Genomic DNA, 19,551 nt, shown 5'->3' with positions numbered 1-19,551 from the left:
TACGCAGTGCTCCGTCTTCCTGTTCTGGCTTTGGGCTTAGCGGCGCAGCCTGCATTCGCTCTATAGGACGCATACACATTTTCCCTTAATTTTTGGAGGGGGAAATGTGCGTCCTATAGAACGAAAAATACGGTAGGTATTTGTGTGAGCTGCTTTTTCCCCCTTCCAGTGCCATTGGAGGGTGAACCTGGGGGCCTTCTGAAGGCAGGGCAAGTGCCCTACCCCCAAGCTGTGGTGCTTTCCTTAAACGTAACAGCAAGACTGCGGTTCTCATGGTTCTGAACAAGGGGCTGCTTTAAACAGGGATTTGAATAGTTGCCCCATAGCAAATTGGACCATTGGCCCATCTAGTTCAATGCTGTCTACACTGACCGGCAGTGGCTCTCCAGGGTTTCAGGCGGGTCTCTCTCCCAGCCTTGCCTGGAAGGATGCCATCAGGGACTGAACCCAGGACCTTCCGCGTGCAAAGGAGATGCTCTGCCACTGACCTGTTGAACTCCACTGCCGTCAGGGGTCTTTTTAACTGGAGATGTGGGGAATTGAAGCCAAATAATTTCTTGGGCTCCATGATCACTGCAGATGGTGACAGCAGCCACGAAATTAAAAGACACCTGCTTCTTGGGAGAAAAGCAATGACAAACCTAGACAGCATCTTAAAAAGCAGAGACATCGCCTTGCCAGCAAAGGTCCATATTGTTAAAGCTATGGTTTTCCCAGTAGTGATGTATGGAAGTGAGAGCTGGACCATAAAGAAGGCTGATCGCCGAAGAATGGATGCTTTTGAATTATGGTGCTGGAGGAGATTCTTGAGAGTCCCACGGACTGCAAGAAGATCAAACCTCTCCATTCTGCTGGAAATCAGCCCTGAGTGCTCACTGGAAGGACAGATCCTGAAGCTGAGGCTCCAATACTTTGGCCACCTCGTGAGAAGAGAAGACTCCCTGGAAAAGACCCTGAGGTTGGGAAAGATGGAGGGCACAAGGAGAAGGGGACGACAGAGGACGAGATGGCTGGACAGTGTTTTTGAAGCTACCAGCATGAGTCTGACCAAACTGCGGGAGGCAGTGGAAGACAGGAGTGCCTGGCGTGCTCTGGTCCATGGGGTCATGAAGCGTCGGACACAATTAAACAGCTAAACAACAACAACAGCAATGCCAGCTGCTGAGGATCACCACCAGGGAGAGAGCTGCCGTTGCAGTCTGGTCCTGCTGCCGGTCTTCCTGGAAGAGGCATCTGCTTGACCTCTGGGAGAAGCGGCTGCTGGCGTAGATGGACCTTTAGACTGATCCAGCAGCCAGGCTCTTATTGCATCCTTGGGCCGTGAAGCCTTCCTCCAGCATCCAAGGCTTGTGTCAGTTTTTCTGCCTTCTTGACAAAGGAAATGCAGCCCTTTCTCATTAGGTACTGGGAGCTGTTCTCCTCCTCCTCTTCCTCCATGTAAACCTCTGTTTGCTTGCTTGCTTGCTTGCACACACCTGCCTGCCTCCAATTCCCTTAACGAACACAGCCAGAGATCTGCAATATTCCTGTCTGTCTTCTTCAGAGAGGAGACGTTTCCTTTATCTTATAATGAGTGGTGGGCTCTTGTGCTTTGCCAGTGCCTTCCACGTGGCCCATAATAGCAGGTCTTCTCCCTAGCGGGTCTTCTCACCCTGACCTTGTTGCTTGCCTCGCCATCCCAGTGCTGGGAATCACAGCAAAGTTTTATTTTTAAAAACTCTTTTGGATAAGTCTTAGATAAGTCATCCACGTCACATTAGGGTGGATGGCGGCTTTCTGACTTGTTAGGTCCCGTTCTCTTTTAATAATGTGAAAACCCTAATTATCTATAGAAGATTTAAAAAAGTGAGCACCTCCTTATATGCGCAGAATGTTTCCTTGTCCAGGTTTTCATTGAATTGCTGAGCTAAGAACATCAGAAGCTGCCCCATTGGAGGCAGCTTCCTAAGACCCTGTTTTAATCAGCCCTCGGTTCAGAACCATGAGGACTAGAATCTTACTATCATATTTAAGGAAAGGGACACACAGTTACCTCAAGGTAAACACGAGTGGCACCTCCCAGGAGCAGCACCCCATGACCCCGTTGGCAACCTTTGTCTCCAAGGAAAACCCCGAAAAACGAAAGATTCCCACAGGCTACTAAAAAATGCTAAAAGGTGGAGGCCTATGCAGTGGTACCTTGGGTTAAGAACTTAATTCGTTCTGGAGGTCTGTTCTTAACCTGAAGCACCACTTTGGCTAATGGGGCCTCCCACTGCTGCTGCACCGCGGCTGCACTATTTCTGTTCTCATCCTGAAGCAAAGTTCTTAACCCGAGGTAATATTTCTGGGTTAGTGGAGTCTGTAACCTGAAGCATATGTAACCTGAAGCATATGTAACCCAAGGTACCACTGTATGATATATGGGGGCGAGAACCCAGGTGACACCAGCCACAGTCTGGCCGCCATGGTCTAGACTAGGTAGGATCCTGCTCGCACCAGGCCTGATCCCCTTGGTGGAAACAACAAATATCAGCAACGTTAAGATCACAGGCCATGCTCCAGTAGAAGCTACCCTCAAACTAGGAGAGGAAATACAAACCACCCCATCATGGTCCTTCAAACACCTCATACTGGCCACGGACCAAACAACAAGGGAGAGTCTCTTGACAGCATAACCACCCACCTCCTCTGGGATGCAACGAAAGCAGTTTCCAGGCGAGCTCGTATATAAAAAAAGGAAAGGGACACTGCATGGTGTCTCCCTTGAAGGCAGAAGGCCCTGGGTTCAAATCCAAATAACATTTCCAGATAGGGTTGGACAGCCTTGCAAAGCCCTGTCTAATCCAGCATCCTCTTCTCGCAGTGGCCATCTGGATTCCTGCAGGAAGCCAAAAGGCAGAGCGTAAAGGAAAGAGCCTTTCTCTCACTGTTATTCGTTTAGTTGTGTCCCACTCTTCGTAACCCCCTGGACCAGAGCACGCCAGGCACTCCTGTCTTCCACTGCCTCCCGCAGTTTGGTCAGACTCATGTTTGTAGCTTTGAGAACACTGTCCAACCATCTCGTCCTCCGTCGTCCCCTTCTTGTGCCCTCCATCTTTCCCAACATCAGGGTCTTTTCCAGGGAGTCTTCTCTTCTCATGAGGTGGCCAAAGTATTGGAGCCTCAGCTTCACGATCTGTCATTCCAGTGAGCACTCAGCGCTGATTTCCTTCAGAATGGATAGGTTTGATCTTCTTGCAGTCCATGGGATTCTCAAGAGTCTCCTCCAGCGCCAGAATTCAAAAGCATCCATTCTTCGGCGATCAGCCTTCTTTATGGTCCAGCTCTCACTTCCGTACATGACTACTGGGAAAACCATAGCTTTTACTATACGGACCTTTGTTGGCAAGGTGATGTCTCTGCTTTTTAAGATGCTGTCTAGGTTTGTCATTGCTTTTCTCCCAAGAAGCAGGAGTCTTTTAATTTCGTGGCTGCTGTCACCATCTGCAGTGATCTGTTATTCCTAGGAATATAATTAAAGGTCTGCTGGACCAGCCCAGTGGCCCATGTTCTTCTCACAGTGTCCAGCCAGATGTATCTTGGAGAGCCTGGAATGGGAACCTGAGAGCAAAAGCAGCTCTCCCTGATTGCGATTCCCAGGGATGGATAATTCAGAGGCCTGCTGCCTCCGACAGGGGAGGCAGGACACGACTCTCGTTCCTCACCCCTTTTTGCGTGAGCCTTGTCATAAATCATCTCTGACCTTTCAGTTCCCTTCCCTATTTAACTCCGACCTTTAACATGGGACCTCGTTTTCTTGACAAGTTTGTCCCTGTGTGCACAGTTGATCGGCAGCTTACATTTTATTTGCAGGAGGGATCACTTTGAAGTCAGTTGATGGGCAAAATTTCCGTCCCTCCCTGCAGGATAGCTTGCCAAACCAGCCACCCCTTAACTGCCAAAGACCTGTGCATAGAGGTCTTCAGCATAAAGCAAATGTTCCGCAACACAGATGTTCAACGCAGCTCTGTGGGGTGGGAGTTTCACAATTTAGTGCTGTTGACATGAGTCACCTTAAGCTGGGGCAAGAGTCCTGACTTCCTAGTCAAAGGCGTTAGCCGTATTCATCCTGATGCAGAGCTCTGTGTAACTTCAAACCTTGTGTATTCTAAGAGTTCTGTGTAACATGGAAGATGATTTTTTTAATAAAAAAAACAACTACCCCCACCCTTCAACCTGGACAAAGTCCTAGACTTAATCTAAAAACACAGAGATTTTCAAGTGTTCTTTAATCCTTCAAATTCCCTGGGTTGAGCCTTAGCTTAATAAATGGGGGTCTGAGCTTTTGGTTGAATTGCCCCTGCCCTCCACTTTCTGCAAAATAGAATTCGGGGAAGGCAAGTGTTTCAGGCGAACATTGAATGGGCCTGTTTGTCTCTGTGTACGTACATCATATTTCACTTTTATGCTCCCATACTTCACGAGCCTCTTCACATCCAGGAGATGTTGGGAATTAGATTTCCTCTCCCCCCCTTCTCCTTCTTTGGGAAGAAGAAAAAATTGCATGCCAAACCCCCCATAATTCTGAGAGTGATGGGTTGAGAAACTTGGACCCAACTGATCCCTCAGAAACCAAGCCAAAATAACCCCATCTGGCTTTTGCCTGTTTAACGATCTGGTAGAGAGGCTGCGAAAGACGAGGGAGACGTACTTTGGGATCCCGTTGCTGACAGCTGGGCCCTCTGTCCTCCCCCAAAAGCAAGGCGAATCCCATCTTTAAGATGAGAATGTCCAGCGTTGTCAACTGGCCGGCAACTTGATTTTATGCTGCTGTTGTCCGGCCGTGGCACCAGGGTATTGATAGGGGTGGGCCCGGCTTCGGCTGGGGAGGGTGGGATATAAATAAAATTATTATTATTATTATTATTATTATTATTATTATTATTATTATTATTAACCCTGTCTTTTCCTGCGTGGTTCAAGTGCTTCTGGGTAGGAAATGATTTCCTCTCTCTTCTCTCTCTCTCTCTCTCTCTCTGTGTGTGTGTGTGTGTGTGTGTGTGTGTGTGTGTTTGTGTGTGTGTTGAATTAGAGCAGGGAGATGGGGGACTTCAGGCATTTAGGCTGAATGTGGCCCTCCAGACCTTTCTGTCTGGCCCTTGAAATTCTCTCCAGATACCACCTCCCCAGTGTTTCCTTCCTTGGTTGCCAAAATATGCCTTTCTAGCCAACAACCTTCCTGGTTGCAATTTTAACCCGTTGGTTCTCTAATCCTGCCTTCTGGAGCATAGGAGTACAAGTCTACTGTTTCTCCTGCGTGCATTGTTAACAGGATGCAAATGATTCTTGGCAGTGTTTTCTTTCTTAAAAACAAAATAAAATGTTTAGGTGTACTCTTGTTTTGACTCAAAAAAATGACCATTTTATAGTTCAAATCGGGAAAAATGAATACAGTAAATGGACAAAAGTAGAAAAAGTCACAAAATTTTTAGGGTTATGCGTACCACTACGTTCCCCCACACCCCCCAAAAAAGAAATTTTTGGCATCTTCCAATGGAATAAGAGTGAACAGGGTTGCAGCATTAGTGTTTTTGCCAGGGGTGTGGAAACTCTGGTCCTCCAAACCCCTTTTCCTTGCCCTGGGGGCTCCCCCCAGGCCACACCCACTCCCTGGCCTTCCTCTGCCCTCTCCTGGAGTGTTTTTGCCAGGCTGGCATTTGTCCTTGAACTCTGATCACGGCCAGATGAGGGATAGAGAGGGGACGCAAAAGCATCTACAGAAATGAGCCTATGGTCCTGATTGGTTTGCAAGGAGATCAGGCAATGTTGTATCAAATAAAGGGATAGCTCAGTCGATAAAGCATGAGACTCTTAATCTCAGGGCTGTGGGTTCGAGTTTCCTGTTGGGCGAAATATTCCTGCATTGCAGGGGGTTGGACTAGATGACCCTTGTGGTCCCCTCCAACTCTACAATCCTATGACTTTTTGCCCTTTCACTGCATCTCCTCCCCTCCATGACATTCCTTATTGTAATTTGTCCAATTTCTTCTTTTGGGGGTGGGGGGTGGAGAGCAGGTTTGTTGTGCTAGACTTTCCCCATTGACTGTAATTGCCCACCCTGCCTTTTCCAGTCCATGACTGGAGCCCACCCCCCAAAAAAGGAATAGCTTGGTTGAGGATGTAAGGACATAAGAAGGACATAGATCAGGCCAATGCCCATTCAGTTCAGCATCCTATCCTCACAGTGGCCAACTAGATGCCTGCAGGAAACCTTCAGAGCAGGACCCCCCAAGCACAAAAGCCCTCTCCCAACTCGGCCGTTTCCAGCAGCTGATAATTCAGGAAAAAAATTGCTGCTTCTGACTGTGGAGGCAGAACGTAACCACGGTGGTTTGTTGCTTAGTTGTTTAGTTGTGTCCGACTCTTTGTCACCCCATGGACCAGAGCACGCCAGGCACTCCTGTCTTCCACTGCCTCCCGCAGTTTGGTCAAACTCATGCTGGTAGCTTCAAAAACACTGTCCAACCATCTCGTCCTCTGTCGTCCCCTTCTCCTTGTGCCCTCCATCTTTCCCAACATCAGGGTCTTTTCCAGGGAGTCTTCTCTTCTCATGAGGTGGCCAAAGTCTTGGAGCCTCAGCTTCACGATCTGTCCTTCCAGTGAGCACTCAGGGCTGATTTCCTTCAGAATGGAGAGGTTTGATCTTCTTGCAGTCCATGGGACTCTCAAGAGTCTCCTCCAGCACCAGAATTCAAAAGCATCCATTCTTCGGCGATCAGCCTTCTTTATGGTCCAGCTCTCACTTCCATACACCACTACTGGGAAAACCATGGCTTTAACTATACGGACCTTTGTTGGCAGGGTGATGTCTCTGCTTTTTAAGATGCTGTCTAGGTTTGCCGTTGCTTTTCTTCCAAGAAGCAGGCGTCTTTTAATTTCGTGGCTGCTGTCACCATCTGCAGTGATAATGGAGCCCAAGAAAGTAAAATCTCTCGTCAAGAATGTATAATTTGCTGTTGAAATGGAATACACAGGATGAAACAGTTAAATCAGCTATGATTAAATGGGCACAAGATATTGGTCATAACATTATGTTTGCTGACTGGGAAAGGTTGTGGAACACCGGTATTAAATTTACGGCATGTAATGCTTTAAAGGAAAATGTTATGAAAATGATATACAGGTGGTACATGACCCCAGTCAAGCTAGCAAAGATTTACCATTTGCCTGATAATAAATGCTGGAAATGTAAAGAAACTGAAGGTACCTTTTACCATCTTTGGTGGACGTGCCCGAAGATTAAGGCTTTCTGGGAAATGATATATAATGAAATGAAAAAGGTATTTAAGTATACCTTTCTTAAGAAACCAGAAGCCTTTCTCTTGGGCATTGTCGGCCAATTGGTGTCAAAGAAAGACAGAACTTTTTTTTTGTATGCAACAACAGCAGCAAGAATACTTATCGCAAAGTATTGGAAGACACAAGATCTACCCACTCTGGAAGAATGGCAGATGAAAGTGATGGACTATATGACATTGGCTGAGATGACCGGCAGAATCCGCGATCAGGGAAAAGAGACTGCGGAAGAAGAATGGAAGAAATTTAAAATTTATCTTAAGGACTACTATAAACTTGATGAATGCTAGAATGTCGAGGTTTTTAGAAAGAAAGGGTTACAGAGAAACAAGATCAGATTAAAGAAAGGATTAAAATGAAAGAGGTTGGAAAGAAATAGTTACATGTTGCTAAAAAACTATGGACATAGGGATGCAGAAAGGGGAGGTATGGGGAAGTCTGAGAAAAGAAGTTTATGAAAATATGTTTTGAAATAATGCATGTTTTGTATGTTTTGTTTATGTGTTTGTTTGTTATAAAAAAGTTGTAAAATCAATAATTTTTTTTTTTAAAAAAAGAAAGTAAAATCTCTCACTGCCTCCATTTCTTCCCCTTCTATTTGCCAGGAGGTGATGGGAGCCTTATTCCCCCTCCTTGAGTTTGCCCAATCCTCTTTAAAACCCATCCCTTTGGGGCTTAGTTTCAATTGCGCTGCAAGGCAAAGCCGGCTTCTCAGCTGCCTGTCCAAGCAGTGCTTGTGCTTGTGCAAATGTGATGCAGGAGCGTTAAATGTTGGCGCCATTGGCAGCCTGGCGCCTGGGTTGGCCTGACAGCAGTTTTGCTGTCCTCACGGGTCATCATCACCTGTCAGAATATGAAGCTTGTCTTCAGCTGAGCTCCCTCTCACTTCTTTCCCACTCAGACACTTCCAGCCAGTGGAGGACAGTCTGTTAGGGCAAACAGGACACCACTGCCTCAAACTCTCCACCAACACGGGTCACGTTTTTATACTTAAAACCAATAGGTTGCACTGTGACCTCCTTAGTGGCTGTGTTGCACTTACCCTTGTGTAAATTAAACATTAATAAATAAGGAAAAATGGTACGATGTGTTATAAGAAAGTATTAGAAAATATATTAAGTGTAAGGTAATAAGTATAAGTACTGTACATTCAATGTTGTAAATGTAAAGTACATCGGGAAATGAGAGGAAGTCTGTCTTGACGTAGTTTAGTTTATTGGATTGTACTTTGGTTTATTTTTGTTTAGTCAGAAAGTATAAGAAAAGAGCACATATAAGAGCACGTGTAAGTACAAGTTTAAATCAATATTTAATGGTATAATTATTTAAGGTTGTTATTATTATTAGTTTTACCTTTTCTTTGTACGTTTTACCTTTAGTTTTACCTTTTCATTGTCTGTTTTCACTATTTATTTCACATTTTTGTTTTTGTGGCTCTTTTTTGTTTTTTGTGGTTGTGTGGAACCCATTTCAACTACTGACTGTGTGACTGCAGTACAGTGGTACCTCGGGTTAAGAAATTAATTCGTTCCGGAGGTCCGTTCTTAACCTGAAACTGTTCTTAACCTGAGGCACCACTTTAGCTAATGGGGCCTCCCGCTGCCACCGCGCAATTTCTGTTCTCATCCTGAAGCAAAGTTCTTAATTCGAGGTACTATTTCTGGGTTAGCGGAGTCTGTAACCTGAAGCGAGAGTGAGAGATTTTACTTTCTTGGGCTCCATGATCACTGCAGATGGTGACAGCAGTCACGAAATTAAAAGACGCCTGCTCCTTGGGAGAAAGGCAATGGCAAACCTAGACAGCATCTTAAAAAGCAGAGATATCACCTTGCCAACAAAGGTCCTCATAGTTAAAGCCATGGTTTTCCCAGTAGTGATGTATGGAAGTGAGAGCTGGACCATAAAGAAGGCTGATCGCCGAAGAATGGATGCTTTTGAATTATTTATTGCTTTCATTTTATGGATCAATGGTCTTGTTAGTAAAATTCATGTTAAAATGCTGTTTTAGGGGTTGTTTTTAAAAGTCTGGAACGGATTAATCCAGTTTGCATTGCTTTCTATGGGAAAGCGTGCCTTTGTTTTGGAACGCTTTGGTTTGGAACAGAGTTCCGGAACGGATTAAGTTTGAGAACGAAGGTACCGCTGTAATTAAAAATAAAATGATTGAACCCACTACTCTTAAGAAAGTAAGCACCCTCCCTCCCCCTTTTAGTGTGGTCAGGCACAAAGTTTTTCGTTTGGGGTGGGGAACAGTGGATATAAGCAGCATCGCAAGAACTTTTATGCAGTTCCCAGATTCTTGCCAGGGGCATTTTTGAGGACGTGAGTTTCTTTGATTCACAGAAACGTCCCTTTCCAGCTGCACGTTTTCTTGCTGCCCCAGAATGGTACATTTGATGTCTTGTTGGCGTTCTAGGAAATAAAAAGTCCTGGGTTGGTTCCCCTTGAGAATATTTTGAGAACGCAGTACCCGTTTTTCGGTTTGAAATGTTTTATGGTCCCTGTCTAACATGCAGCGATACTTTTTGCACAATGGCAAGAGTCTCTCAGCACTAGTCTGAAACTGTCTCACCATTCCTGCTCATTCTCACCACAGACATATTTTCTTTTATTAAAAAAAACACCCCTCTAAACGGGTTGACATAAAATGTAATAATGCAGATTAAAATTGCCAATGAAAGTCAGAAGCTAAAAGCTGAGGGTTGCATTCAGTTCTAGTCCTACTCAGAATAGACGCACTGGAAGTTAATAGACATGGTTAACTTAGATTCGTTCGTTTTGATGGGTTTACTCTAGAAGGATCTAGGAGTCTTGGTTGACCACAAACTTGACATGAGCCAACAGTGTGACGCGGCAGCTAAAAAAGCCAATGCAATTCTGGGCTGCGTCAATAGGAGTATAGCATCTAGATCAAGGGAAGTAATAGTGCCACTGTATTCTGCTCTGGTCAGACCTCACCTGGAGTACTGTGTCCAGTTCTGGGCACCACAGTTCAAGAAGGACACTGACAAACTGGAACGTGTCCAGAGGAGGGCAACCAAAATGGTCAAAGCCCTGGAAACGATGCCTTATGAGGAACAGCTAAGGGAGCTGGGCATGTTTAGCCTGGAGAAGAGGAGGTTAAGGGGTGATATGATAGCCATGTTCAAATATATAAAAGGATGTCACATAGAGGAGGGAGAAAGGTTGTTTTCTGCTGCTCCAGAGAAGCGGACACGGAGCAATGGATCCAAACTACAAGAAAGAAGATTCCACCTAAACATTAGGAAGAACTTCCTGACAGTAAGAGCTGTTCGACAGTGGAATTTGCTGCCAAGGAGTGTGTTGGAGTCTCCTACTTTGGAGGTCTTTAAGCAGAGGCTTGACAACCATATGTCAGGAGTGCTCTGATGGTGTTTCCTGCTTGGCAGGGGTTGGACTCGATGGCCCTTGTGGTCTCTTCCAACTCTATGATTCTAGGATTCTACTCTGAGTAGGGCTAGCACTGACTACAATCCAGGTTGGCCTTATCCCCCCCCCCACTCCCATTATAGTTAAAATTGGATAAAAATATGTAAGAATGCACATCAGCTTTACACAGCTGGGCAGGCCTGCCTAAGCAAAAAATTTTTCGCAGGCACCGAAAACTAAAGCGAAGGCGCCAGCCTAATCTCAACGGACGAGTTGTTCCAGAGAATAAAAGATTGATTCTGTACACAATAAACAATTATACGGCACCTGAAGGCAGCCCTGTATCTGGAAGATTTTAATGTCTGTGATGTTTTTCTGAGTTCTGTTATATTCTGCTGGAAGCTGCCCAGAGTGGCTGGGGCAACCCAGTCAGTCAGATGGGCAGGGTACAAGTTAATAAATAAATTAATAATAATAATAATAATAATAATAATAATAATAATAATAATGGGATAGCCTCTCTGTTTGGCCCATGGGACTCTCTGTAGGCCCCACCCCTTCTCCCCAGGCCACACCTCCCCCTGCTCCTGTTTTGACTCCTTGAGTGTTTCTTCATCTTTCAAATCTGATATAATGCCTTCTTCCATGGATGTAGTCTTGCGAGAATTGTGTGTAGAAACCAGCCTACTGTAGGGAGGTAAAGTTTGCATTTATTGCTCCACCCACTTTTGCTTCTGGCCCCTCCCCCTGCTGCCATGTGGGCCCCCAGAAGATTGCCCCAAAGGCAATGTGGCCCTTGGCTGAAAAAGATTGTTTATGTATGGAGCTGAGGCTCCAATACTTTGGCCACCTCATGAGAAGAGAAGACTCCCTGGAAAAGACCCTGATGTTGGGAAAGATGGAGGTCACAAGGAGAAGGGGACGACAGAGGACGAGGTGGTTGGACAGTGTTCTCGAAGCTACCAGCATGAGTTTGACCAAACTGCGGGAGGCAGTGGAAGACAGGAGGGCCTGGCGTGTTCTGGTCCAGGGGGTCACAAAGAGTCGGACACGACTAAACGACTAAACAACAACAACTACTACTGCGGCCCGTGTTTTGTTAGTCCCAAAAATGGAAAAGGAGCAAAGTCCCAACTGAAGAAGAATGGCAACTTAAGCTGACAGAATATGCGCAGCTTGCAGATTTAACATACAGAATTAGAGAACAAGAAGAACATAGGTTTAGAGAAGATTGGAAAACGTTTATTGAATATCTGGGGAGAAATTGTGCACACCTGAAAACGTTGGCAGCGTTAAGATAAACTCAACAGTGTAAATAAGGTTTGATGGGTGCAATAATGGAATACTGAATGGTTTAGTTTTTGAAAAATATGCAGTAATCTATGATATGTGTTAAGTTGTGGGTGAACATATCAGACGACACAGCGATTCTTCAGACAGCTCTTGTTTATTCACAGGCCAGAACAGAACTGAACTGAAGAGTTCAGCCAGCCTGCTTATATAGAGCTCCATTACAGTGCAACAGTAACCATTTTCTGTAACTATCCAATCACTGAACGTCACTTTCAATCCCTTATTTGCATATGTGGACCTGAGTGAAAACTGAGAACTTCAGTACATAACAATATGCAAAACGAACAATGGAAGGAGAAGAAGGAAAGTCACACTGATATTTTCAGGATGTTAAAATGAGTATTTTAAACTGTGTAACATAAAATTTAATGAAAATTTTATTTTTTTAAAAAAAGTTCCTTACCTGTGCCTGTATTTCCTCGGCAGGTACCATGACCAGCAGGACGTTACCAGCAACTTCCTGGGTGCCATGTGGCTCATCTCCATCACGTTCCTGTCCATCGGCTACGGCGACATGGTGCCACACACATACTGCGGCAAAGGTGTCTGCTTGCTCACAGGCATTATGGTAAGTGGGAACCTTGTGGGGGCAGTCCTGGGGGAAGATTAAACATTCTGTGTCTCGTCTGAAGTGCTGTTTCAGGGCTGGCAGCCTCCCGATGCTGTTGGACTCCAACTCCCATCAGCCCCAGCAGGCACTGGCCAATCCCTTTGTTCCCCTCGGAGAGCTACAGCTCCTAGAGCGGTTTAACAATTGGTCCCCTCTTCCCATGGAACTCTGGGAACTGTAGTTCTGGTAGGGGGTAACAGGGAATCTCCTAACAGCTCGCAGCTCCCTTAACAAACTACAGCTCCCAGAATTCTTTGGGAGAAGCCACCACTAGTGCTTTAATAATAAGAATAATAAAGGGACGCAGGTGGCACTGTGGGTTAAACCACAGAGCCTAGGACTTGCCGATCAGAAGGTTGGCGGTTCGAATGCCCACGATGGGGTGAGCTCCCGTTGCTCAGTCGCTGCTCCTGCCAACCTAGCAGTTCAAAAGCACGTCAAAGTGCAAGTAGATAAATAGGTACCGCTCTGGCGGGTAAACGGCGTTTCCATGCGCTGCTCTGGTTCGCCAGAAGTGGCTTGGTCATGCTGGCCACATGACCCGGAAGCTGTACACCGGCTCCCTCGGCCAGTAAAACGAGATGAGCGCCGCAACCCCAGAGTCGGCCACAACTGGATCTAATGGTCAGGGGTCCCTTTACCTTTACCTTTAATAAGAATAATAATGCATTGGGGAGGAGGCATTTTTGCGTTGTTCTTGTTTCTATTTTTTATTATCTACCTTGTGTTTTCCGGTTGTGATTTTATGTGGTGAACCGCCCTAAGACCTGCGGGCGTTGTGCGGTGTACATATTTAATTAATAATAACAATAATTAATAAATGCAGGCAAGTGGGGTCTGCCTGGCAGCAGCCTCCGCTGCTTGCCTGTGTGTGTGCAAACGAGGATGTTGAATGAAGATGGCCGTTCTCGCCTGAACCAGCAGAGCCTCTTTGGCAGTGGCGTAGCGTGGGTTGTCAGCACCCGGGGCAAGGCAAGTAATTTGCGCCCCCTAACCAGTGGATTTGCGCCCCCTAACCCGTGGATTTGCGCCCCCTAACCCCCAGATGTTGTGCCCGGTGCGGCCGGCACCCCCTGCACCCCCCACGCTACGCCACTGCTCTTTGGTAAGCTCTGCTGGTTAGGAATGGAACCTCCATGTCCAGTGGCATCCTGCCCCTAAATACCCAGCTGCTACCAGCTGTAGAGGACAAAGCACAGGAAGGCCTGTTGCCCCCGCGCCCTGCAGGGTGTGATTTCTCAAGAGCCTCTGGCCCAAGACTGTGGGAAACAGGATATTGGCCTGCTGGACGGATCTTTGCTTGTCCCATCCAGCAAGGCTCTTCCTGAACACTTTCTGCCGTGGTTCCAGCCTCTCCGGAGTTGTCCCAGATGTCTTCCGGAGCCAGCTGTGGAGCGTTCTCGCCTGCCCACCCCCAGCCCACTCCATTAATCCAAGCTACTTACACACACAGCACCATTTCTGGTTTGTTTATCTCTCTTTTAATTAATGAGCTGGCTTGGGCTGCCCTACCCCACCCAGGGGAAATATACAGCAGCGGCAAGTCCTCTCCCCTTCCGAAAGTTGCTGAAGGTTTGCAACTGGGTGGAGATATTCCTTTGCCAGATTTATTTCTCGGAAGCCGGATCCACAGCCTGGTGAGAATCCCAGAGCTTTATGAGTTAACGAGCGACGGTCCAAAACTTGTGCACATTCAGGGTTCAGGAAAGGAGCACAGGCTCTGCGGCAATGTCCAGCTCCCTGAGAAGCAGTGTTATGTGGCTTCCTGCAAAGGATTCTGGGAGCAGTTGCTTGTTAAGGGTGCTGAGAGAAGACCCCAGTGCCGCCCCACATAGAGCTACAGCTCCCAGAGTTACCTGTAAAGAAGGTTTGATTATTAAACCACTCAAGAGAACTGTAGCTCCGTGGAGGAAACAGGACTCTCCAAATAACTCTCAGCTCCTTTAACAAACGACAGCTCCCAAAGTTATTTGGGGGAAACCGTGGCTGTTTAAAGTGGTACCATGAGGTGTTAAATGAATGGTGTAAAGCTAAAGGTAAAGGGACCCCTGACCGTTAGGTCCAGTCGTGGCCGGCTCTGGGGTTACAGCGCTCATCTCGCTTTATTGGCCGAGGGAGCCGGCGTACAGCTTCCGGGTCATGTGGCCAGCATGACTAAGCCGCTTCTGGCGAACCAGAGCAGTGCATGGAAACGCTGTTTACCTTCCCGCCGGAGCGGTACCTATTTATCTACTTGCACTTTGACATGCTAGGTTGGCAGGAGCAGGGACTGAGCAACGGGAGCTCACCCCATCGCGGGGATTCAAACCGCTGACCTTCTGATCGGCAAGCCCTAGGCTCTGTGGTTTAACCCACAGTACCACCCACCAAAATGAATGGTGCAAATTAGCATAAATCCCATGGAGTTTGGCAGGTCTTACTCCCAGGTCGGTGGATGGAGGGATTGCAGCCTATATCTCAGAAAAGGCAGCTGAATACAGATTTCCCAGCAGTTGCTGGGTTGCTTGAAAACCTTTCCCCCTTGCTGGAAAAGGTTTGGAAAAGGCCAACCAAAACCTTACAACATTTGGGGCTTTGGGGTTTAGAGGAAAGGGGGAATATGACATGATAGAGGTATCTAAAAGCAAGCACAGCATGGAGAAAAAGTTCACAGAGAGAAGCTTCTCTCTTTCACGCTACTTGGAGCCATCCGATATAGCTGAATGTCGGAAGATTTGGGACAGATTAAAAGAAGGCACTTCTCCACTCCACATGGTTACTCTGTGGAACTCCCTCCCACAAGGTGTATTGACAGCCACCAACTTAGGTAGCTTCAAGAGAGGATTAGACACAATTCATGGAGGAAAAGATTATCAGTGGCTACCAGCCACAATGGCTATTTTCTGCTTCCACCGTCAGAGGCCGCATTGTTGGGGATCGGAGGTGGGGAGAATTGCTGTTGCTCTTGGGGTCCTGCTAGGCCTTTGGGGCATCTGGGTGGCCAGAACAGGATGTGCTAGACCGGATGGGCTATTTTCCTGATCTAGGATTTGGGCTCTTCTTATGAGCAAAACCCAGGAAAACGATTTGTGCGAATGGGTAATCCTTCCCCTTCTTTTGCCAGAAAACGTTCCTGTTTATTTATTTCACTATTCAGAAGCCTGCCAGCGCAATGTTTAAGAACACCATTTCCCCGACTCCCCAGAGGTCAGTTCTCTGGGATGTGCAGTGGTGCCTTGACAATTCTTCGCCATCAATCAGTCGTCAATAAATAAATACCACGTGCTTTATTTGGAAGGGCTTGGCCAGCCTAGACCCTTTCCTTTTGTCCTGACCTCTTTTCTTCTTCTTCTTCTTGGGAACTCTTTTTTTAAAAGACCCATCATTAATCTGAGACTAGGGAGGTTTCCACACGATTTATCAGGGCTTTGGCACGGCAGCCTTCAAGGATCGTCTCCATTGCAGCTGGAGAATCATTAATTCAGCAGCACCCAAATAATCCTGGTGTGACCTCTTGATGCGTGTTGGGATGGATTCTGGAAAGACACACACACACACACACACACACAGCAGGTTCTTTAAAGTTTCCAGGGTTCAGCCTGGCTTCCTTTTGAACTTTAGCAGAGCTGGGGAACAATTTGCAGCCTGGAGGCCACATTCACTTCTAGAAGCTGCAGATGGGTAGCCGTGTTGGTCTGCCATAGTCAAAATAAAAAAATTCCTTCCAGTAGCACCTTAAAGACCAACTAAGTTAGTTCTTGGTATGAGCTTTCGTGTCTTGGTATGAGCATGTCGTCAACAGGCTCATCTCAGCTATCTGCCAATCTCCCATTCCCACCACCCTTCTGAGTAATACCCCTCCCCACCTTCTCACTATATAGAAGGATCTGGCAACTTCTGTTTCAGTGTATCTGAAGAAGTGTGCATGCACACAAAAGCTCATACCAAGAACTAACTTAGTTGGTCTTTAAGGTGCTACTGGAAGGAATTTTTTTTATTCTAGAAGCTGGTGAGGGTCTATGGTAGGGTTGCTAACTTGAATAAAATACAGTATTGGGATGTGTGTGTTTTGTTCACACTTTTCACAATACAGTCATACCTCGGGTTACAGATGCTTCAGGTTGTGTTTTTTTGGGTTACAGACACGTCGAAACCCGGAAATACCAGAACGGGTTACTTCCGGGTTTCAGCAGTCGTGCATGCGCAGAAGCCCTAAATCACGCTTTGCGCATGTGCAGACGCTCCGAATCGCAATCCGCACATGCGCAGACGCACTGCTGTGGGTTGCGAACGTGCCTCCTGCATGGATCACGTTCGCAAGCCAAGTGTCTGCTTTGCAATAGAAGACAACCTAATCTACATAAAAAGAGGAAGAAATTAAATGAAAAGAAACAGAAGAGACAGAAGTATGCAACATCCCCTCTCACAAATATTTCTTAAACTTTGCCCCATACAGAAAAAGGTGCGTGCCCCCAGCTCTCACCTGGGAGCATCCCTCTCTTCTTCCTGAGAGGGGAAATTGCTGGGCCATCTGTGCTGGTCCGGGGGGGGGGGTTTACCGTGAGGCATGGTCAGAGTCCGGTCCTGGGTCCAAGGGTCTGGAGACTGTCCACCAAGGGCGAAGCGGGGTCCAAGGCAAGAAGCCGGGCGTGGTTGGGAACTCCGGAAAAACAGGTCTGGGTGCTGGCAGAAACAGGTTTCCAACGACGTTGCTCCCACAACCTGGGTCTGGGCTGACTGGCCTTTATCTCCCCTGGGGCCTAGGAGGCGAGCACTCCTCCTGCGGGAACTTAGTTCCCTCTGCCTCTCTGCCCTGAGCCTCTGCAGCTCAGGAGAGGCTGGAGGGTTACCGGACCCAGAGGCAACCTCACCTTCCCCTGACGGGGCTGAGAGTGGAGCACCTGAAGGCAATGGGTCCTCCATCACCTCAGGGGCCAGAGCAGACTCAGTTGGTGCCTGCACCTGAGGATCCAGCACAGGTGAGGACCCTTCAGGCCCATGCCCCAGCCCCGGCTCAGCTGGTTCTGGAGGGGGGGACTCCTGTGCAGGCTGGGATTCCTCCGGTTCAGCCTCCGAGTCCGAATCCCAGGCCATCACACCATCTCGCTGAACCAGAGGGTCCCTCCCTCTCTTTCTGACTGGTGGCTGCCTCTTGCTACTTTCTGACCCATACCAAGTGGAGATGAGAGACAAAACAGCGGCTTCTCTGCCTCCTGCCCCACTGGAAACCTTGGAAGCTCGATTCCACCCCGCCTCAAGGCCTGCCGTTTGTTCTCCGAGGTTCCCATCCCTCTGAGCTTGGCACCTGCTCTTGTTTATTTTCGCTAACCCTCCTTTGAACACCCGCCGCTGGAAAGGGTTGATCAGCCATGTGCTTTTCCTTGGGGCACATAATCGGGATCTCTTAACGCAGATCGATTTCCCCTTAGTGCTGGTTAACAGCCTTGCTGTCCACAGTCATGTAGGTTTGTGTGTGTGCGTGCGCGCTTTTAACCCAAAGGAGTGGCCTTTACTGAGTCAGCTCAGCTTTCTCCCTCTCTCACACACAGCTTTTTTTTTCTTCCTCTCTGTGATCCATTTACTGGTGATTCCAGGAATTGAACCAGCAGCCCTTCCGTATCCAAGGAGGCCGCTTTGTCAGTGAGCTACAGCTCCTCCCCAGGATCGCCAATCTCTTTCCAGTCCTCATCTGCACATGGAGCAGAATGATGAAATGGATTGAACCACCTTAGGTTGCAGGCAAAGAGGAAATATTACTCCCTCTTCGAAAGAAAAAAGATGCTCTCTTGCCTTTAAAAAGCTCCCTACAAATAGTCAGCCAGCATACATGTCCTAGCTCAGGCATAGGCAAACTCCGGCCCTCCAGATGTTTGGGACTACAATTCCCATCATCCCTAGCTAACAGGACCAGTGGTCAGGGATGATGGGAATTGTAGTCCCAAACATCTGGAGGGCCGGAGTTTGCCTATGCCTGTCCTAGCTATTTCCCCCCCTACTTGTAAGGCTTTTCAAACAACAACAACAACCTAACAACATTTATTAAGTTTTACTTACATACACAAAAAGCAAATTATGAAATAATTTTATAGAAAGGAAATGATAAATACTATAACCAGCAACATTAACTCATGGTTCTCGGTCTTAATGCAATAAGGTATATTATTTATATACAGTGATTTCTTCTATAGCTAGAGCAAATTTCTGCTGTTCCTTCCCCTTTTATATTTGCAGGGAATCCCGTGTGGATAGGAACCACATGCACAACACAATTTCCAATTACATTGCAGGAATATATGGAGTTTTTAAATCTGGAAGAGCACTCTGAAGTGGTGCAGTCTGAAATGGTGCCATTCGTTTTATTTACTTGTTCTGTAACATATGTTGATGGAGAATGATGGCCGACCAACGGTGATATCAGCTGATTGACAGCTGGGAGTGGGTTTGGTTTTTTTGGTGGGGGAATGGCCTCATGAACCAAGATTGGCATATAGGTCAATTACTGTTACATCGCTTCAAATTTCAAGCTGAAATCTGCTTCCCTGCCATTTTAAGTCATTGGTTCCAATCCTGCCAACTAACTTCTACTCAAAGTAGATCCACTGATATATATATATATTTAAAAAGGTAGCAAAACACCTAAAGTTAGTCAGGCCCATTACTTTCAAGAGGTTTGTTCTGAGCATGCAATAGATACAAAAACAAGAGGTACACATGAGAGTTCTTCTTATTTTAAACATGCGGTTTAAAAAGTAATGGACACACCACATTAATGTGGGTAAGTGCGCGCGCACACACGCGCACGCACACACACACACACACAGATACTGTACACCTCATGAACACAGACACACCCAGCTGTCAGGCTTGAAATTAGCTATTAAGCCAAATTTTGTGTGTGAGAA

The 19,551-nt window shown here is 46.8% G+C and overlaps 2 protein-coding genes across 2 annotated transcripts in view; one reads left to right on the top strand and one right to left on the bottom strand.

The window, feature by feature from the left end:
* KCNN3 (potassium calcium-activated channel subfamily N member 3) overlaps window positions 1-19,551 on the top strand; it is a 99,896-nt gene that overhangs the window by 55,118 nt on the left and 25,227 nt on the right. Inside the window, exon 4 of the mRNA XM_082202183.1 lies at window positions 12,487-12,628. Within this exon, the coding sequence (XP_082058309.1) occupies window positions 12,487-12,628 (142 nt within the window). The remainder of the gene's footprint in view (window positions 1-12,486; window positions 12,629-19,551) is intronic.
* The window catches only part of ZBTB7B (zinc finger and BTB domain containing 7B), a 330,604-nt gene that overhangs the window by 299,554 nt on the left and 11,499 nt on the right, over window positions 1-19,551 (bottom strand). The window lies entirely within an intron of this gene.

This window comes from Podarcis vaucheri, assembly GCF_965113315.1.
Source record: "Podarcis vaucheri genome assembly, chromosome: 16".
NCBI lineage: Eukaryota > Metazoa > Chordata > Lepidosauria > Squamata > Lacertidae > Podarcis > Podarcis vaucheri.
Note: the sequence above shows the minus strand (reverse complement) of the source record. Positions and strands in the feature narration are given on the sequence as shown.